This window comes from Esox lucius, chromosome 17 (assembly GCF_011004845.1).
Source record: "Esox lucius isolate fEsoLuc1 chromosome 17, fEsoLuc1.pri, whole genome shotgun sequence".
NCBI classification, from domain to species: domain Eukaryota; kingdom Metazoa; phylum Chordata; class Actinopteri; order Esociformes; family Esocidae; genus Esox; species Esox lucius.
The window spans coordinates 27469094-27490661 of NC_047585.1; the positions used below are offsets into that span (position 1 = coordinate 27469094).

Sequence of the window (21568 nt, forward strand, 5' to 3'; positions counted from 1 at the left end):
TCTGGAAGGTTCTCCCATCTCTACACAGCAGCTCATGTTCCTGACCAAGTCCAGTTGCTCAGTTTTGTTTGGCAAGCTCAATGGAGAGTGTTGGTGGGTCCCATCTTCTTTCATTTAAGATTGATGGAAGCCACTGTATTCTTGGGGACATTCAAAACTGCAGATTTTTTGGTACCTTTTCCCACATCTGTGCTTTGACACAATCGTGTCTCTGAAATCTACAGACAATGCCTTTAAACCTTATGGCTTGGCCTTTTCTTTGACATTTTTGCACTGTCAACTGGTGGGCCTTATATAGACAAGTGTGTACCTTTCTAAATCATGTCCAAAGTGGACTCCAATCAAGATGCAGAAACATCTCAAGGATGATCAATGGAAACAGGATTAATCTGAGCTAAATTGTCATAGCAAAGGGTCTGACATTTTCAAAAACATGTTTTTTCTTGGACATTATGGGGTATTGTGTGTAAATTGATGGGGCTAAAAATAAATGTAATCCATTTTAAAATGCAGCTGTAACATTAACAAAATGTGAAAAAAGTGAAGGGGTCTGACTACTTTCCAAACGGACCGTAACTACTTGACATGTTTATAATGACTTATACGATAGCTTCAGGTTCTTAACAATTTCGCATGGAATAGCATTCATTTCTCAGAACCAGAATAGATTGACGTGTTTCAGTAGAAAGTTCTTTGTTTCTGGCCATTTTGAGCTTGTAATTGAACCCACAATTTCTGATCCTGCAGATACTCAACTAGTCTAAAGGCCAGTTTTATTGCTTCTTAAAGCACCTGAAAAGCAGTTCTCAGCGGCACTAACATAATCGCAAAAGAGTTTTGGTATGATCAGTTAGCCTTTTAAAATAATAAACTTGGATAAGGAAACACAACGTGCCATTGAAACACATGAGCGATGGTTGCTGATAATGTGCCTCTGTACGACTATGTAGACACAGTACTGTCCAAAAGTCTTAGGCACCTGAAAGTCGAATTAAAGTTATTTATTTGGGTTGTGATTCATGTTTATGTATTTATATATAGCATACTGTACATACTTTTTAAAATTAAAACACTATTCAAATAATTGGCCTTAGTTCTTTTGCACAGTAATATATTCCATTAATAATCAGCCGTTTCCAGCTACATAAGTCATTTACAACATTAACAATGTCTACACTGTATTTCTAAAGAATTTGTTTTGTTATTTTAATGGAAAGAAAATTGCTTTTCTTAACTGTCAGAATCAGATATTTTCTGTTACTGGAAAAACCTGAACTGATTATTCAAAAGAATAATTAGTGAGAAACAAAAAGGTGTGCAGCCAGTGTCTTGGCTGCATGCTTTAAATGTTTCCTAAATCTTACAAATATCTCACAATGTGCTGTTAATGGTGTGGTTCAGTTATTTGATTGTTATTGAGATTTTGTTACTGCTAAATTAGACCAAATCTGGAGTAAATACCTCCTAAATGTAATCAATTCAGGAAGTAACTGAAATTCCATTGTATTCCATTTATATAAAAACACATGTTTTAGATTAACAAGCAATTATAAGGTAAGTTTTAAACATTTATAAAGTATCATGTATATAGTGCACACCAGGGTCTGGCTAAATCTTTAATAAATATATGTTTTAAAAGGATTGCCATTAATAATTAATTGTGGTATTGATAAGTGCGGATATTCACATTCATTTAAGCACTCAAACTATAAATATGATTCAATACACACATAAATATGTAATAAATATAAACAAATAAATGTATATCATTAAAACAATTAATTAACCATTAACAAACAATATAAATTATTCAGTTGACAATAACTAATTCATTTACTGATCTATGAGTACATCAGAAGTACATTAGTAGTACATCATTTCCAAATTGTCATTCTATGATCTAACACCTTTTCACCTCTCATGAATGAAGTGTTTCCACACATTGCAAACTGTTTTCAATGGTTTATTAAGGGACGTTGATATAAAGGTTTCTTTCAGTTAAATTCAATAACACAACTTTAGAGCAAATCCATCTCAGTATTCCATAAATCTTACTTTGGGAAATGGTTTCATTCTTCAGTGAGAATATTGCTAAAATTAAAGATCAAATCTGAACGATTTAAAATCAAAGACAGCATTGGAATATTGCTGTCTATAAATGATGCCCAACCATCTTAGCTGAGTTTGAAGCATTTTGAAGCCCTAAGACTTGAGCAAAGTTGGTGCAATGTAATTATTACTTAGTCACAGCTATAAACTGCTACCGACAGTGTTCCTATCAGGTAATAACCCTGAGCTTGGAGACACGTGAAACCAATAGTCATTTGTTTTATTAAATGTTTAACAATTTAGAAAATATTCCTTATCGATCTTTCACTTGAAATATGTGGAGTGAATTGTGAGTGAATTGTGTGGGCTATGAAGACTTTCACTTGCATTTTTAAAGGGAAGTTGTTGACTTTAATGTATCAAAAAAGTGCTTATAAATCAATTAGTTGACATTATTACAAATTGCAAGCTAGAATTTTTCTTAATCTTTTGCCATTAACAATAACCACAAAAGGTTTCATTAAAATAGTCCCTGCACCTGAAGTATCTATATCAGAGATGAAAATCAAGTCTCACCTGACCAGTACTATAGAATGAGGAAAGGAGAGGTATGGGATATGGGATGGAAATGTTTGAGGTGAAAGGAGAGGTTTGGGATATGGGATGGAAATGTCTGAGGTGAAAGGAGAGGTTTGGGATATGGGATGGAAATGTCTGAGGTGAAAGGAGAGGTTTGGGATATGGGATGGAAATGTTTGAGGTGAAAGGAGAGGTTTGGGATATGGGATGGAAATGTTTGAGGTGAAAGGAGAGGTTTGGGATATGGGATGGAAATGTCTGAGGTGAAAGGAGAGGTTTGGGATATGAGATGGAAATGTTTGAGGTGAATGGAGAGGTTTGGGATGAGAAGTGGCTTTGGAATGAGTGGAGATGTTTGGGATGAGAAGAGACTTTGGAATGAGAGGACAAGTTTAGAATGAGTAGAGGCGTTAGAATGAAAGGAGGGGTTAGAGTAGAGGTCAAGCTGTTCGTGGGTTGACTCAGGGGTTCCCTGAGACCAATTGTGGGTCACCTTATCTCTTCATGCTGAAGCAAAATCCTATCTGGCCCACCAACCAGAACCAACAACCAGAACCACCAACCAGGACCACCAACCAGGACCACCAACCAGCTGTTTACTGTATGGTGAACACTCCCTCCCGCCAACTGTACTCATTAACAATCAGGTCCTCTTGCTGCTTCATTGAGGACAACAGGTGCTTGATCCCAGCTTTCACCCCCGTCTTCACCCCTGCCCCGGCAACATAGCCCGCCACGCCAACCGTTCCCCCAGTGATGGCCATAAGGGCGTCTGTGCCCAGGTCGACTGCGCTGAGGATGGCTCTCTCCTTGGCTGTCTCAGAACAGTTGACGGAGGTGTAGTAGACAGCTGTGCCCAGGTTGTATAGGGTGCTGACGACGGGGATCCACTCCACTACGTTGTACACACGCTCCTCCTTCTTATTGACACAGTTCCACTGGGGGCTACGCCGCACCCGCCTTCCCGAGGCCATGGAGGACTCCTCGTCTTGCACCTGGCACTGTCTAATCCAGCATTCTGAGTCACAGTCCTCAGAGGGCACCACCCGGCTGCCTGGCTTTAGAACTGCCTGGTACTGCCCTCTGTTACGGGACACACCGGCACACTGGGACCCCAGGCTCTCACAGGCCCTCACTTCCTCCTCCAACCCCCCTGTGCTTCCATCGATCGCATCCCCCAAAAGCAGGGTCCCGTTCACCCTTGTCCAGCCCTGACACTGCTCCTGCTGCCCCCTCCTTTCAGAGGCACCAAGCCCTTTGCGGGCATCCCCAGCCCTGGCGAGCTGCTGGATGTTAAACATCACTGCCTGGAGGTGGCGCTCGGCTTGAACCTTCCCCGTGTGCGAGGCAGGGGGTGTAGTGGTCCTGGGGTGGGGACTTCCCCTTGCTATCAGGCTCTCCACCTCAATCAGGAGCTCCTCGGTGTCCTTCACCCCGAGCAGGTTGTACAGCCTGAGTACCAGGGTCTGAGCTTCCTGGGGACAGCCAGCCGCCACCAGCACCGGTACCAGGGACAGGCCCAGGAGCTCCCGGGGAAACAGGGGGGAGGAGGGGTCCTGCATGGTTGAGGCAGACAGCAGCTCCACACAGCTGGCGTTGGCCTGGAGGAGGAGCCGACCCTGCAGCTTAGCCTTCAGCATGGTGACCAAACGCTGGGCTGATTTGGCCCTGGCTTCATCCTGCACCACCCACTCTTCAGGGGCTGCACTCTCTGCTGCACCTGGTGGGAGACCAAGCTGGGCCTGGGACCTAAGGAGCATCTGCTGCTCTTTGATAGTGTCCCCCTCCTCTATGATGGAGGTCTTGAAGGTTGGAGTGTTCTTCAGATCCAGAGGTGTCGGTGTGCTGCACAGAGCCTGTTCAGTCAGCAGTAGTTGAATCAGAAACAGCCACTTCATCTTGTGATGCATTATTTTGCTTGTTAGAGTTTTACTCCAATCCACCTCTACACAGGAATCAGGGGAGACGTTGAGAAACACTGTCAGTCAAAATCAATGATTTCCCAAATACCATTTGTTATTTTTCTAAACCACTGTGGTTGTGAAATAATTTTTGTTTTATCTGTCAGTAAAGGAATTTATAAAAAACTTTCCACGTGGAACAGGCAAACACTCTAACAGGCTTTTTGCCAACTCTAGCTCTCTAGCTAAGCCCTCTTTACAGCTGCACTATTTCCCTCAGAACAAATACTGTACAACAATATGCTTTCATTATTTAAAGCCAACAATAGGCCTTGCTATTTACACAGTAAATTCTATGAACATCTCATTATTTTGTAGACATATATGACAATCTTTATAACACAATAGTGAGTTTTGATGAAGGGATGAAAGGTATTGGCAATTTGTAGTATTTCTTTAGCATTTTCCAGTCATAAATCAATAAAGCAATATGAAGTAAGAAATCTAATATTTACCACGATCAAAGTTCCCTGTTTTCACCCTACAATGTAATTTGTTCTAACCCTAGCCCTACATAATTGTTTTCTTCAACAAATATTAAACACTTACCTCATTCGTCTGTGTGATACTCAGAGTGAGGTTGCCTAACCGTGTAACTGCTTTTGTACAAACCAAAAAATGAAGAGATCTTTTCTGTTCTTCACCAGTGGAGGTTTCGCCCCTCGCCAATGACGGTTCACCCCCTCCCTCTCTCGTACCCACTTGCTCTCCCTCTTTATTTTTTAGAGTGGGCCTCATTGCTCAACAGGGAGGACAGGGCGGGAATATTGATTCATCTGGAGAGAATCCATGATTTCTGTAGCTGTTGTGTTTGTTCACACTCTCTCTTTCTTAATTCACTTCAAATTTCCTTACTGGCAGCACGTAACAATGTCAATATTGCCAAAGCATATATATTTTACAACATAATATATTATGAAAATGTATATAAATGTTAACAGCGTGTGTGTATATATATATATATGTGTATATATATGTACAAATATAGAGAGATAGATACTGTACATAAAAACAGCATCTACAATCTTCCTCCTTCCCTCCCACCCTGCCACTCTCCTTCCTATTCTTCAGTACTGGGCTTTGTTTCTTTGACCCAGATTCTTGCCAAGAATTTTCCATTGTGCCCTGAGCGTATTTTTCTTCCTGATGAAGGCAATCCAGGTTGACTGCTTCATCAGTCCCACAAAACCTAATCTTAAAAAAAAAAGACATCTCTCCCCTCCTTATTTTTGTTTGACTGTCAAAAAATTCCCCCAACCACAATGGTAGCACCTAATTCCATATCTCGTAACACCTAAACTAACTCCAATAACCCTGTTCATTCGGAAAAAAAAATAACCCTTCATGTTTAAATCTAATGGAAAATGCACTTCTTTTCTTTTCTGAGGCCCTATTCATTTGGCCTTTCTTTCTATAGAAAGTGAATAAAAGCCCATGTCTTTGGCACTGAGCTTTCAGCAGAGTATAGTTGTGTCCCCGGGATGCCATCAGTATATGTGAGCTATGGGAAATGGACTCCCTCTCTCACGCTTCTCTAAGCCCTGTTGTGTCAACCGTGGTACATCCCATTCCCTCCTGTTGAGATGGCCAAGTGTTTTTTTTCTTAAGACAACTAAACCAATGTGTTCCAGATTTAATTAATGAACATCATGATGGTTAAATGATTAACATTGTCTAAAGTCTAAGCAAACGGTTAGCAGTACATTTATGGTACTCAAATTCATTTCTATGCAAAAAGTTATGTAACAGCATCATAACGTGTACTGGTATAGCATCATGTTTAGAGGTGAAAAGCCTCTAAATATAGCATTATAGTTATTCTCTCAGGGCTTCAGCTGATGATGATCTGATTGAGATGAAATGACTGTCCAGTTCCCTTCCCTTGCACTTCTGTAAATTTTACTACATCATGCAAATGTGTACCACATCACCCATTTCGTGTGACACATTGCGACTTTGTAACATATACATTTCATGTGCTTCCCAGAATGCAACCTTGGGTTTTGTGCTTTGTTCTCAATTCTATTTAAAAGGGCTTGATATTTCAAAATGTTGTGGAAGATATGGAAGCTATAACAAAAGTTGAAACAAAAATAAAATAAAGAAATCGGAAATTCTAACTATTCAATACACAGAAGTTTTGAACGCATAAATGCATTTTGAATAAGCTGTGTACAGTATTATTCCAATGTGCAAATAGTTACACATAAAAATCTTTTTTTTTATTTCTCTCACTCTCAAATCTTTAGTTACTTTCTGGAAACTGGGAGAGTACTTTTTGCAAGTGGCATTACGGGGACAAAGGCTATCCTTGGCCAGCAAAAGGGTTAGTGTCCAAAACAAAGATCCAAGACACACTAAAGAGACAGGGAAGTTTGGTTGACCTAACCTTCCAAAATGATTTATTACTGGCCTGATGAGTGGATAGGTCTGTGTCATAGGACTTCACTGTTCTATCCCAATTTGTTTTCCTCAACTTAAAGGCGCTAGAGGGCACTGTTTCACTACGGGAGGTGTAGTCGAGTTGGAGCAGGAATTTGTGGAGCATTTCATGGAGCCAAGTTATCAACAGCGAACAGAACCAGGGTGTCTGGCACATCCTGCTACATTGCAGCTGAAAAAATACACGCACCATGCATTCTGTATGAAGGTGTAACATGAACTGTAAGGATTTTAATGTAACTTTCAGTAAAAACATTTAAATCATTTAAAAATATTTAGGTCTATATTGTCAAACGTGGATATACAGACAGGTGACAAATAAAAGGAAAACCCCAAATAAACTGTCTCAGTAAGGTGTTGGGTCACCACAAGAAGCCAGAACAGCTTCAATGCACCTTGGCATATATTCTGTGAGTCACTGTAACTCTACTGAAGGAATGGAACAACATTATTCTATAAGATATTCATTTGATGATGGTGGTGGAGAGTGCTGTCGTGTTGGTCCAATATCTCCCATTGGTGTTCAGTTGTGTAGAGATCTGTTGACTGCGAAGGTCATAGCCTATGATTCCCATCATTTTCATACTCATCAAACCATTGAGTGACCCCTTGTGCCCTGTGGATGGGGCCATTGTTTTTCGGCAAGTGACCCAGTAATAAACCCTTTTTCAAAGTCACTTAGACCCTTTCCTTTGCCATCTTGTGACCCCCCATCACTACCTTTGATGTGCATGCCAGATGTCATCCCACACACAACCATTATCCCCCTGATCAAAAAATATTCCCGCAGCCAAGCTTTTTTCATTGTTTTGAGGTTATTTCAAGTTTTTTTATATATATGAAAAGCAGTTTGGGAACTTGATGAGACAGCTCTTTCAGGTGAACAGTTCCAGAAGTCATCCCACCAAATACAGTGGGGAGAACAAGTATTTCATACACTGACGATTTTGCAGGTTTTCCCACTTACAAAGCATGTAGAGGTCTGTAATTTTTATCATAGGTACACTTCAACTGTGAGAGACAGAATCTAAAACAAAAATGTAATAATTAATCTGCATTTTATTGCATGACATAAGTATTAGATCACCAACCAACCAGAATTCCGTCTCTCACAGACCTGTTAGTTTTTCTTTAAGAAGCCCTCCTGTTCTCTACTCATTACCTGTATTAACTGCACCTGTTTGAACTTGTTACCTGTATATAAGACACCTGTCCACACACTCAATCAAACAGACTCCAACCTATCCACAATGGCCAAGACCAGAGAGCTGTGTAAGGACATCGGGGATAAAATTATCAGGGATAAGACATGCACAAGGCTGGGATGGGCTACAGGACAATAGGCAAGCAGCTTGGTGAGAAGGCAACAACTGTTGGCGCAATTATTATAAAATGGAAGAAGTTCAAGATGCCGGTCAATCTCCCTCAGTCTGGGGCTCCATGCAAGATCTCACCTCATGGGGCATCAATGATCATGAGGAAGGTGAGGGATCAGCCCAGAACTACATGGCAGGAGCTGGTCAATGACCTGAAGAGAGCTGGGACCACAGTCTCAAAGAAAACCATTAGTAACACAGTACGCCGTCATGGATTAAAATCCTGCAGCACACACAAGGTCCCCCTTCTCAAGCCAGCGCATGTCCAGGCCCATCTGAAGTTTGCCAATGACCATCTGGATGACCCAAGGAGGAACAGGAGAAGGTCATGTGGTCTGATGTGACAAAAATAGAGCTTTTTGGTCTAAACTCCACTCGCTATGTTTGGAGGAAGAAGAAGGATGAGTACATCCCCAAGAACACCATCCCAACCGTGAAGCATGGAGGTGGAAACATCATTCTTTGGGGATGCTTTTCTGCAAAGGGGACAGGACAGCTTTTCTGATGTATCAAATACCTATGTCATGCAATAAAATGCAAATTAATTACTTAAAAATCATACAATGTGATTTTCTGGATTTTTGTTTTAGATTCCGTCACTCACCGTTGAAGTGTACCTATGATAAAAATGACAGACTTCTACATGCTTTGTAAGTGAGAAACACTGACGATTTTGCAGGTTATCAAATACTTCTCCCCACTGTAACTCCGAACGCCCATCACTGCTAGCTAGCTAACATGAGTTTTCCCAAAGCAGCTATCTCCCGCCACAATCTGCGGCAGTTATTGCTGAATGTACAAACTATCAAAAGGAGCTATGGCAGAGAAAATGTACTCTCATCTGTAATTTATTTAGAAACATTTCTGGACATGGACATTTTTGTGTTGATCAAAAAAATCCTAATTAAACCTAACACACAAAAATGTGCAATGGTCCAAGGGGCTGAATACTTTTGAGAGCCACTGTGATGATAACATCTTGTGGATCTTTTTTAAAATAATATTTGTTCAATCAAAATCAGGAGTTGTTTATTAAACCAGCCATAAATATCAAAATAACTTTTATTTAATAGTGAAAGATCCATAGGAAAGGAAAAGAATGTACCTTATTCAGTGCAAAAAACATTTACCATTACCAGCAAACACACAAAAGATGTGGTGCTTGGGTCATCAATAATGAGCACTCATCAATACAACAGGAGGATTGAATACATCAGTCTTCATTAATAACAAGTTGGATTAATGCCCTTCCCCTTTTATGCAAACACTGGCTCACATCACTCAAACAAACGCAAACTCACAAACAGGCCATTTGGAGTTAATGATTCCCTTGGGTAGACAGGAAAGCTTGCCCTAATGCAAAAATCAACACAGGGTTGAAAGAACACACTCCTATGTGGCAGGGGCAGCTGCTTGATATTTTAACACTTTTTAATGGCAGATGTTTTTTGTATGGGATTCTTTTAACATTTGATAATTACATTCTAAAATGAGTATGTTGATACTGCTGTGGTATTCATGTTCCAATTATGACAATGTAACCTATATTTGGGAGACAGGATTTGCAGTCCAATTAAAGAAAAAACAAGAAATTACTGAAATTACACTGTTGCCGGCTCCCACAATTTTTTTTGAATCCATATAAAGATGAGTACTTTTTGCAAGTACTATTTCTGTATAAATGGGGGAAATTCTGGAGTCGGTAGTGGTTAGCGCCTGTGTATTATGTACAATTTGTTGTACTGAAATCTGAAATTGTAATACAACAACATAGTTTATGTTACATTTTGTGTACCATAGTTTGTGTGTGCAAGGATAAGCCTTGCTGCAATCCACAACTCGTAAACACATTGGAATTTTTTGTGATGAGACAGGGCCATAGATACATCACTAGGCCTACTGAAAAGTTGGTCAAAAAATCTATCAAGCAAAATCATAACAACTTCACACCAGATGCAGGACAGTCAAAGTTCAGGACATCTCGCCAAGCCACACTGCTTTTAATTACACTGCTCACACAACCAACATGTTCTCACTGGCATGCAAGCAAGAGGGAAGAACATTTCCGCTCAACAGTCTCAATCTGATCTACACGAAGAGCAAACATGTCTGAAAGCAACAAAGAAAAAAAGCCAGGGTCAATGCACAAAGCACGTACACATGCCTGCTGCAAAACATTAAATAACTAAGGAGACAGTTCACAGGATTTGGAGTGAGAATGCAGTTCTATTTTATTACATCTTTACATGCAAAATACATTTTGGTTATAAAGAAATACTAAAATCTAAATTGGATTTTGTCATTCTGAGCAACATGGGTGTGTAACCCTGGTGGATATGGATGACGTTACATTTCTCCACTGTCTGGTAAATTTCCAGGACCACATCTTCCTAACCAAAACCCTGAAGTGTGTGTGTGTGTGTGTTTCTGACATCTGCCCTGTACACTGTTACTCACAAACACACACCTGCATTAGACTTGACACCCTGTCATAAATCATCTGGTGACATGACCTAAAGGTATTTGCATTTGTAGATGTCTTTACAGATATTTATAAAGCACTCTGATTTAAACTCATTAAGAACTAATAAAACAGAACGAAAAAGGGATCTATCAGGGGAAACGCAAAACGTAATAAACCCTGTTTCACACAAGCCACCCAATACATAAAAACACAAATAAACTAATTTACCAAGGCTTGGGGTCTGATTGAATGTGACATACACAATTTGAAGGGGTCTGTCTTTGCATTGATTTTACATTCATCATTTGAAATAGAAAAATCTGTAATTTGTTAAAGAATAGAGATGTGAAAATAAAGTGCTTTGGGAGAACTCATGAAATGCAAGTGGTTCAGTATTGCTGCTATGCCCCTGATTCACTAGAACAGTAACACAGTTAACTTTAATCATGTTCTCAACATGGAATGGAAGATTTAGAAGCCATGTGGGGTCAGCCTGATCAATCTTTGTGTGTGTATAAGTTCTGGATGTAATTTAGATGTGGACGTCCCTGGCCACTCCAGAACGATCCAGCATTTCTGCTTTAAACATTGCAGGGTGCATGTGATTGCGGTTAGAGTTGTTATCCTCCTGAAAGACCCACAACATTTAACAGAGACTCTGTTTTTGTACACTGCGTTGAACACCGCTCACCAAAACATCTGATAATCTGCTGTTCAGGTGCCAGTTGAGGGATGTTCTACAATGAACATGTAAACTTAGATCATATCAACAATTACTTTACCAGCCTAATGGTCAAACTTCTCTTTTACCTGTCAGGATCTAGCTACGCCCCTCAGCAAGTTAAATCGTTGTATATGTTGCCGGGTGGTAACAGCACACCGCATTGTTCATTTATTTCCAATACATAAGGAATGCCCAACCCTGTTTTTGGAGATCTGCTGTCATGTAGGTTTTTCTTTTCAACCCCACAATGTTGGAGAGTTAATACAGTTAATTGTGTTTTCTTTTAATTTTAAATCGTTAACTTATTTGTGAACTGTCATTTCCCACTTGCCGACTTTGGGATGAGATTGTGTGTGTGTGTGTGTGTGTGTATATATATTCCATGTGTTTTATGACAATACATTTTTGTTGGATACAAGATGTCATGTTTGGTCATTTTGTATTGAAAGATGGAATGACACAAACTATGAAGTCTGAACGTTGTATTTTCTTGTTTACTTTGAAAGCTGATTCACTACTGTTTTCATAAAATTATATTAATTTGCGCAAGAATATATTTAGTACTGCACATCATTAGGATTCTATTAGATTAGTTTGGATGTAAAACACTGGTAACAAATTACATTGCACTTCATTGTGACTTCTTTCATACATTACCTTATAATTGAATTTTACAGAACCCCAAATTAGTTTTGTGTGCTGGGTTTACTTTCACCAGGCAACATCTTGTGATAGAAATTTGAAACAGAGAACCACAATAAGATGTTATTATTATTTTATATTAAGTTGGCAGTTATGTGTTCATATTAATTTCTAGTTGTCATGATCCATGAGAGACGGAGACAAGCACAGGGTTTAAGGAGCTTTAATGCAAACAAAAACTGTGTGCTGTGCACCACAAAATATAACATGGAGCCAAAAACACTAAACGTGACATGAACAACACAATGACCAACAAGGACAGGGAGAAAATGGCTGAACTAAATACACATTCTAACAAGGAGAACAGAAACAGGTGGGGGCTAAACACAGGTGAAAGGAATAAGTGAAATGAGAACAGGAAAGACCAAACAAGGACATGACAAACCAATAACACAGATAAAACACAAAGCGGAATAGTCCCATCCGGCTGGGACCGTTACACTAGTATGCTGTGACCTAGGTAAATGAAAAACTAACAGACTAACTGACTTATAGGTTCTCTGTTTATCTGTTGAAGAGATCTTAGCTGGAGGAATGACCTGGTATTTGTTCTGTGTTCAATGTGTGAGTAATATGAGTAGGGGGCGTGGCCAGCGAAGAAATTATAAAGACGTCTGTCTTAGCCAGATTCTTTGATTACTCAGAGTGCGGTCATACTGTATTTCGATTATCCCATGTGCATGTAAAAAGTAAAAAACATTATAGAACTTTGGACTCGACCAATATAATTTTATTATACATTCTAAAACAAGGAAGCATGTAATTACGCCATTGTAGGTTGTCTTCAACAACCTTTCCCTGTGCTACTGACACATTTCTAGTACAAACCCGATTCCAAAAAAGTTGGGACACTGTACAAATTGTGAGTAAAAAAGGAATGGAATAATTTACAAATCTCATAAACTTATATTTAATTCACAATAGAATATAGATAACATATCGAATGTTTAAAGTGAGACATTTTGTAATGTCATGCCAAATATTGGCTCATTTTGGATTTCATGAGAGCTACACATTCCAAAAAGTTTGGGACAGGTAGCAATAAGAGGCCGGAAAAGTTAAATGTACAGATAAGGAACAGCTGGAGGACCAATTTGCAACTTATTATGTCAATTGGCAACATGATTGGATATAAAAAGAGCCTCTCAGAGTGGCAGTGTCTCTCAGAAGTCAAGATGGACAGAGGATCGCCAGTTCCCCCAATGCTGCGGCGGAATATTGTGGAGCAATATCAGAAAGGAGTTTCTCAGAGAAAAATTGCAAAGAGTTTGAAGTTATCATCATCTACAGTGCATAATATCATCCAAAGATTCAGAGAATCTGGAACAATCTCTGTGCGTAAGGGTCAAGGCCGGAAAACCGTACTGGATGCCCGTGATCTTCGGGCCCTCAGACGGCACTGCATTATATACAGGAATGATACTGGAAATCACAACATGGGCTCAGGAATACTTCCAGAAAACATTGTCGGTGAACACAATCCACCATGCCATTCGCCGTTGCCGGCTAAAACTATAGGTCAAAAAATAAGCTGTATCTAAACAGGATCCAGAAGCGCAGGTGTTTTCTCTGGGCCAAGGATCATTTAAAATGGACTGCGGTGGAAAAGTGTTCTGTGGTCAGACTAATCAAAATTTGAAGTTAATTTTGGAAAACTGGCACACCATGTCATCCGGACTAAAGAGGACAAGGACAACCCAAGTTGTTATCAGCGCTCAGTTCAGAAGCCTGCATCTCTGATGGTATGGGGTTGCATGAGTGCATGTGGCATGGGCAGGCTATACATCTGGAAAGGCACCATCAATGCTGACAGTTATATCCAAGTTCTAGAACAACATATGCTCCCATCCAGACGTAATCTCTTTCAGGGAAGACCTTGCATTTTCCAACATGACAATGCCAGACCACATACTGCATCAATTACAATGTCATGGCTCCATAGAAGAAGGATCCGGGTACTGAAATGGCCAGCCTGTAGTCCAGATCTTTCACCCATAGAAAACATTTGGCACATCATAAAGAGGAAGGTGCGACAAAGAAGACCTAAGACAGTTAAACAACTAGAAGCCTGTATTGGACAAGAATGGGACACATTCCTATTCATAATCTTGAGCAACTTCTCTCCTCAGTCCCCAGACGTTTGCAGTCTGTTATAAAAAGAAGAGGGGATGCCACACAGTGGTAAACATGGCCTTGTCCCAACTTTTTTGAGATGTGTTGATGCCATGAAATTTAAAAGCAACTTATTTTTCCCTTAAAGTGATACATTTTCTCAGTTTAAACATTTGATATGTCATCTATGTTGTATTCTGAATAAAATTTTGAAATTTGAAACTTCCACATCGTTGCATTCTGTTTTTATTCACAATTGTAAAGTGTCCCAACTTTTTTGGAATCGGGTTTGTAAATTATGTAGAAGGAAATTCACACAATCATGCAGAAAATCTAAGGTTTCTTGTCAAAAGAAGTACAGTAGCCTACATAGTGATTGTGGGCATAATTGGGAAATGTTGGAACTAAGGTGTCATTAGGGATGCACTATTGTCTGAGTAACACAGACTGACTATTACGTTTGCTGGCTGGTAGGTTACCACTTATATAGCCACTTAATTAGAGAGCTTGTTCAGCTGCATACAGATTGTTGTGATAATTGTTTAACTGCCTGTGAGTGAGCTAGATTTCCTTAACGATTACAAAGTTCTCTGGTTACTATCTGGCCCCGATTTAAACAAAATACATTCTCCCTGTTCGGCAGCCCCTTTTTCCCTGCCTACCTTGACAGTGCTAGTTTTTGGATATCCTTAATTACGAATTGGGAGAGAACAGGGTAGATTTCTCTGAAACTTAAAATAACAGAAAACCGATGAGGATCAGTGAAACGATGACCCATTTTCCTTTTGAAGGTGGGAGAACTGGCCAAGGGGTACAAGGACCCTTGTGTCTCCTTTAGCTGTTTCCCTGTTAATCAACAACCAAATGAAGCATTCAAATAAGATAAGAACCTCCCTATAATCAAACATGGTGGAGGTTTGATTATTCTGTGGAGCTGCATTGCTGAGTCTGTTATTGGTGGCCTCAAAAGATATGATAAAAATCTGCCAGCTCGTGGTTTTTTGATGTTCAATGCTCAACATATGCTTTAAAAATAATGTGGGGCCCAAAGAAAAGTCTATTTTTACTTATTTAAGAAATAGGGACCAATAGAAAAGTGCATGGGTGCTAATATATTGGCCATAATATGCCAGTGATGGTAAATTCACTTAATTTTCATATTATTAAAACCCTGTGACTGCTCAAAGGGTAAATTGATTTAAACCAGTGAATAATCCAGGTAATGAACAGAGAATAATTATATTAGTGAGGAAAGGCAGCGGGGCAGTTATGGATGTCAGTTCTGATGAGAGTGGACCAGTCATCAATTCTAGCGTGTGGGAGTTCTGGTCCGTGTGGGAGTTCTGCTGCCTGTCGCATCTGACAGCCTACTGTAGTGACTGGAAAGGGCCAGCTGTATCCTGTCATTATGAAACACAAAACATGTAGACCTATTCAAAGAAGATCCAAAAATGTCAATTCAAAAGATACTTTTTCAATGCGCACCCAGAAGTAATGGTAGTAGTGGGATGTTTTGAGGATGTTTTGCTGGATAATGGCCTCAACAGCTTAATATTAGTGAAGGTTCTTAGATTTCTTCTCTGTATCTGGAAATTGCAAGCCTCAAATCATGCCTACTTGAAAATACCCCGGCAGTTTTTCAGAACTGGATAATTTGTCAACTACTGACCACTTCATCTACTGATTTCAAAATGGAAACATATAATATATATAATATATAACATTTTTTCCTTGACTACTGTTTGTGATCCATGTTATCCAAATTACATCACTAAGGATGGGGTATAGTAAGAAAAACAGGCGTGTAGGATTAGAGAGTGTTAAGGGGGAGTAGAGAATGTGTTAAGGAGGAGGGGAGAATGTGTTGAGGGGGAAGGAAGAATGAGTCACCTGGTGATTGAGAGACTTTGAATCAAATCTTTTGAATTAATTGTTGAGTTTGTTTGACTGATGCAGGTCCACAGCAAAAACAACAACAAAACTCAAACTGTTTAAAACTGAAGAGGTGTCATTGCAGGTGAATTGCTTTTTCAGCAGGGCTCCACATGTGTTTAACCGACACAATTTTTTTTTTGTGGTTTGACTGAAGAAGACTCACTTACTATGGGTTCCTTTTGGGAAGAGAAGAATGCCCTATTTGTTTCTTCTTTCTCCTTACAGAGGCTGCTAAGCTCACCAGCGAATTTAGCTTTGCTGCTTGACACAACTGTTTATATTAGGATGAAGATGTCCTAATCTGTACTGTCAGGTGTGAAAAATGGCATGGTTAAGTCAAAATGTGTGCACAGATCAACTGGTTGTATATATGCCATAGGCCAGGACTCTTAAGCCTCTCTCCCATTCAGGGAATTGGCTTCAGCACACTTTCTGAATATTGGGGCCAAGGACCGACATAATGAGAGGGTCAGATTTATAGAACCTACAGGGATACCCAGGCTGGTAGTGTTAGATGTTAGCAAAGCTAACATACCAAAAATCTATCGATTTGTGTATGTTAGAATCTATGTAGTAAATCAGTGAATTGGCGACAATAACATGAACATATAATGGGGTTGATACCTATGCAAGCATCACATTACAATTTTCACCCTGTCAGACAGTCAACCGTAACAGGAATAACAGCCCATTAGGATTCTCATATTAATGGATTACAAATGGGACATAGACATTGCGTTCTGTTTTTTTTTTTTTTTAACACAAACATCTCATCTCATCTCATCTCATCTTCTTCCGCTTCATCTGGGGCCGGGTCGCGGGGGCAGCAGTCTAAGCAGGGATGCCCAGACTTCCCTCTCCCCAGACACTTCCTCCAGCTCTTCCGGGGGGACACCGAGGCGTTCCCAGGCCAGCCGGGAGACATAGTCCCTCCAGCGTGTCCTAGGTCTTCCCCGGGGTCTCCTCCCGGTGGGACGGGACCGGAACACCTTCCCAGGAAGGCGTTCCGGAGGCTTCCGAAACAGATGCCCAAGCCACCTCAGCTGACCCCTCTCGATGTGGAGGAGCAGCGGCTCTACTCTGAGCTCCTCCCGGGTGACCGAGCTTCTCACCCTATCTCTAAGGGAACGCCCAGCCACCCTGCGGAGAAAGCTCATTTCGGCCGCCTGTATCCGGGATCTTGTCCTTTCGGTCATGACCCAAAGCTCATGACCATAGGTGAGAGTAGGAACGTAGATTGACCGGTAAATCGAGAGCTTCGCCTTGCGGCTCAGCTCTTTCTTCACCACGACAGACCGATACATCGACCGCATTACTGCAGAAGCTGCACCGATCCGTCTGTCAATCTCCCGTTCCATCCTTCCCTCACTCGTGAACAAGACCCCTAGATACTTAAACTCCTCCACTTGAGGCAGGCACTCTCCACCAACCTGAAGTGAGCAGGCCACCCTTTTCCGACTGAGGACCATGGCCTCGGATTTGGAGGTACTGATTCTCATCCCCACCGCTTCACACTCGGCTGCAAACCGTCCCAGCGCATGCTGAAGGTCCTGGTTTGAAGAAGCCAACACGACAACATCATCCGCAAAGAGCAGAGACGAAATCGTGTGGTCCCCGAACCTGACACCCTCCGGCCCCTGGCTGCGCCTAGAAATTCTGTCCATAAAAATTATGAACAGAACCGGTGACAAAGGGCAGCCCTGCCGGAGTCCAACATGCACTGGGAACAAGTCTGACTTACTGCCGGCAATGCGGACCAAGCTCCTGCTTCGGTCGTACAGGGACCTGACAGCCCTTAGCAAAGGACCCAGGACCCCATATTCCCGAAGCACTCTCCACAGGATGCCGCGAGGGACACAGTCGAATGCCTTCTCCAAATCCACAAAACACATGTGGATTGGTTGGGCAAACTCCCATGAACCCTCCAACACCCCGTAGAGGGTATAGAGCTGGTCCAGTGTTCCACGGCCCGGACGAAAACCAGACTGTTCCTCCTGAATCCGAGGTTCTACTATCGGCCGTATTCTCCTCTCCAGAACCCTGGCATAGACTTTCCCGGGGAGGCTGAGAAGTGTGATCCCCCTGTAGTTGGAACACACCCTCCGGTCCCCCTTCTTAAAAAGAGGGACCACCACCCCGGTCTGCCATCCCAAAGGCACTGTCCCCGACCGCCACGCGATGTTGCACAGGCGTGTCAACCAAGACAGCCCCACAACATCCAGAGACTTGAGGTACTCAGGGCGGATCTCATCCACCCCCGGTGCCTTGCCACCGAGGAGTTTCTTGACCACCTCAGTGACTTCAGCCCGGGTGATGGACGAGTCCACCTCTGAGCCCTCATCCTCTGCTTCCTCAATGGAAGATGTGACGGCGGGATTGAGGAGATCCTCGAAGTACTCCTTCCACCGCCCGACGACATCCCCAGTTGAGGTCAACAGCTGCCCACCTCTACTGTAAACAGCGTTGGTAGGGCACTGTTTCCCTCTCCTGAGGCGCCGGACGGTTTGCCAGAATCTCTTCGAGGCCAGCCGATAGTCCTTCTCCATGGCCTCACCGAACTCCTCCCAGGCCCGAGTTTTTGCCTCCACAACCACCCGGGCTGCAGTCCGCTTGGCCAGTCGGTACCCGTCAGCTGCCTCAGGAGTCCCACAAGCCAACCAGGCCTGATAGGACTCCTTCTTCAGCTTGACGGCATCCCTTACTTCCGGTGTCCACCACCGGGTTCGGGGATTGCCGCCTCGACAGGCACCGGAGACCTTACGTCCACAGCTCCGAACGGCCGCTTCGACAATGGCGGTGGAGAACATGGTCCACTCGGACTCAATATCTCCAGCCTCCCTCGGGATCCAGTCGAAGCTCTGTCGGAGGTGGGAGTTAAAGATCTCTCTGACAGGAGACTCGGCCAGACGTTCCCAGCAGACCCTTACAGTACGCTTGGGCCTGCCGAGTCTGTCCAGCTTCCTCCCCCGCCATCGGATCCAACTCACCACCAGGTGGTGATCAGTTGACAGCTCCGCCCCTCTCTTCACCCGAGTGTCCAAGACATACGGCCGCAGGTCAGAAGAAACGACAACAAAGTCGATCATCGACCTGCGGCCTAGGGTGTCCTGGTGCCATGTGCACTGATGGACACCCTTATGCTTGAACATGGTGTTCGTTATGGACAAACTGTGACTAGCACAGAAGTCCAATAACTGAACACCACTCGGGTTCAGATCAGGGGGGCCGTTCCTCCCAATCACGCCCCTCCAGGTGTCACTGTCGTTGCCCACGTGGGCGTTGAAGTCCCCCAGTAGAACGATAGAGTCCCCAGTTGGAGCACTTTCCAGCACCCCTCCCAGAGACTCCAAGAAGGTCGGGTACTCTGCACTGCCGTTCGGCCCATAGGCACAAACAACAGTGAGAGCCCTATCCCCGACCCGAAGGCGCAGGGAAACGACCCTCTCGTTCACCGGGGTAAACTCCAACACATGGCGGCAGAGCTGGGGAGCTATAAGCAAACCCACACCAGCCCGCCGCCTCTCACCATGGGCAACTCCAGAGTGGTGAAGAGTCCATCCTCTCTCAAGGAGTGTGGTTCCAGAGCCCAAGCCGTGCGTAGAGGTGATTCCGACTACCTCCAGTCGGAATCACTGACATTAAATATAAATTATTGTTTTGTAAAAACCACTTGTTATATGGTAGGGCAACCTTATCTTGCAGGTGAAAACACTGCATAGGTTTCCACCTCTGAATCTAGACCCAGACCCATATACAGTGGATATAAAAAGTCTACACACCCCTGTGAAAATGCCAGGTTTTTGTGATGTAAAAGAATGATAAAAAGATAAATCATGTCAGAACCTTTTCCACTTTTAATGTGACCTATAATGTGAACAATTCAATTGAAAAACAAACTGAAATCTTAGAGGGGGAAAAATGAAAAATAAAAACCTTACAAAAACCTGGTTGCATAAGTGTGGACACTCTCTTATAACTGGAGATGTGGCTGTGTTCAGAATTAACCAACCACATTCAAACTCATGTTAAATAGAAGTCATTACACACCTGCCATCATTTAAAGTGACTCTGATTAATCACAAATAAAGTTCAGCTGTTCTTGTAGGATTTTCCTGACATTTTCTTAGTTGCATCTCAGAGCAAAAGCCATGGTCCGCAGAGAGCTTCCAAAGCATCAAAGGGATCTCATTGTTGAAAGATATCAGTCAGGAGAAGGGTACAAAATAATTTCCTAAGCATTAGATATACCATGGAACTCAGTGAAGACAGTCATCATCAAGTGGAGAAAATATGGCACAACAGAGACATTACCAAAAACTGGAAGTCCTTCCAAAATTGATGACAAAACGAGAAGAAAACTGGTCAGGGAGGCTTCCAAGAGGCCTACAGCAACATTAAAGGAACTGCAGGAATTTACTGGCTGTGTGCTACATGTGACAGCAATCTCCGTATTCTTCATATGAATGGGTTATGGGGTAGGGTGACAAGATGGAAGCCTTTTCAAACAAAGAAAAACATCCAAGCCCGGCTGAAGTTCGCAAAAACAAACATCAAGTTCCCCAAAAGCACGTGGGAAAATGTGTTATGGTTTGATGAAACCAAGGTTGAACAATTTGGCCATAATTCCAAAAACAACACTGCACATCACCCAAAGAACGCCAAAGCCACAGTGAAGCATGGTGGTGGTAGCCACATGCTTTGGAGCTGTTTTTCTTCAGTTGGAACCGGGGCCTTAGTCAGGGTGGAGGGAATTATGAACAGTTCCAAATACCAGGCAATTTTGGCACAAAACCTTCAGGCGTCTGTTAGAAAGCTGAAGATGAAGTTCACCTTTCAGCATGACAACGACACAAAGCACACATCCAAATCCACAAAAGCATGGCTTCACCAGAAGAAGATTAAAGTTTTGGAATGGCCCAGCCAGAGCCCAGATCTGAATCCAATTGAACATTTGTTGGGAGATCTGAGGTGGGCTGCGCACAGGAGATGTCCTCGCAATCTGACAGATTTGGAGCGCTTTTACAAAGAAGAGTGGGCAAATATTGCCATGTCAAGATGTGCCTAAGAGACTCCTACCCAAAAAGACTGAGTGCTGTAATAAAATCAAAAGGTGCTTCAACAAAGTATTAGTTTAAGGGTGTGCACACTTATGCAACCAGGTTATTGTGAGTTTTTTTTTGTTTTCCCTTCAAAGATTTTCAGTTTATTTTTTACTAACACCATT

The 21568-nt window shown here is 42.1% G+C and overlaps 1 protein-coding gene across 1 annotated transcript; it reads right to left on the bottom strand.

The window, feature by feature from the left end:
* Nucleotides 1-1949: 1949 nt before the first annotated feature.
* On the bottom strand, nt 1950-5258 carry apof (apolipoprotein F). The gene is made up of 2 exons (XM_010881549.5): nt 5139-5258; nt 1950-4573 (listed from the first exon to the last, which is right to left on the bottom strand). The coding sequence occupies exon 2, from the start codon at nt 4536-4538 to the stop codon at nt 3225-3227; it is 1314 nt and encodes a 437-aa protein (XP_010879851.2). The 5' UTR covers nt 4539-4573; nt 5139-5258; the 3' UTR covers nt 1950-3224.
* Nucleotides 5259-21568: the final 16310 nt, after the last annotated feature.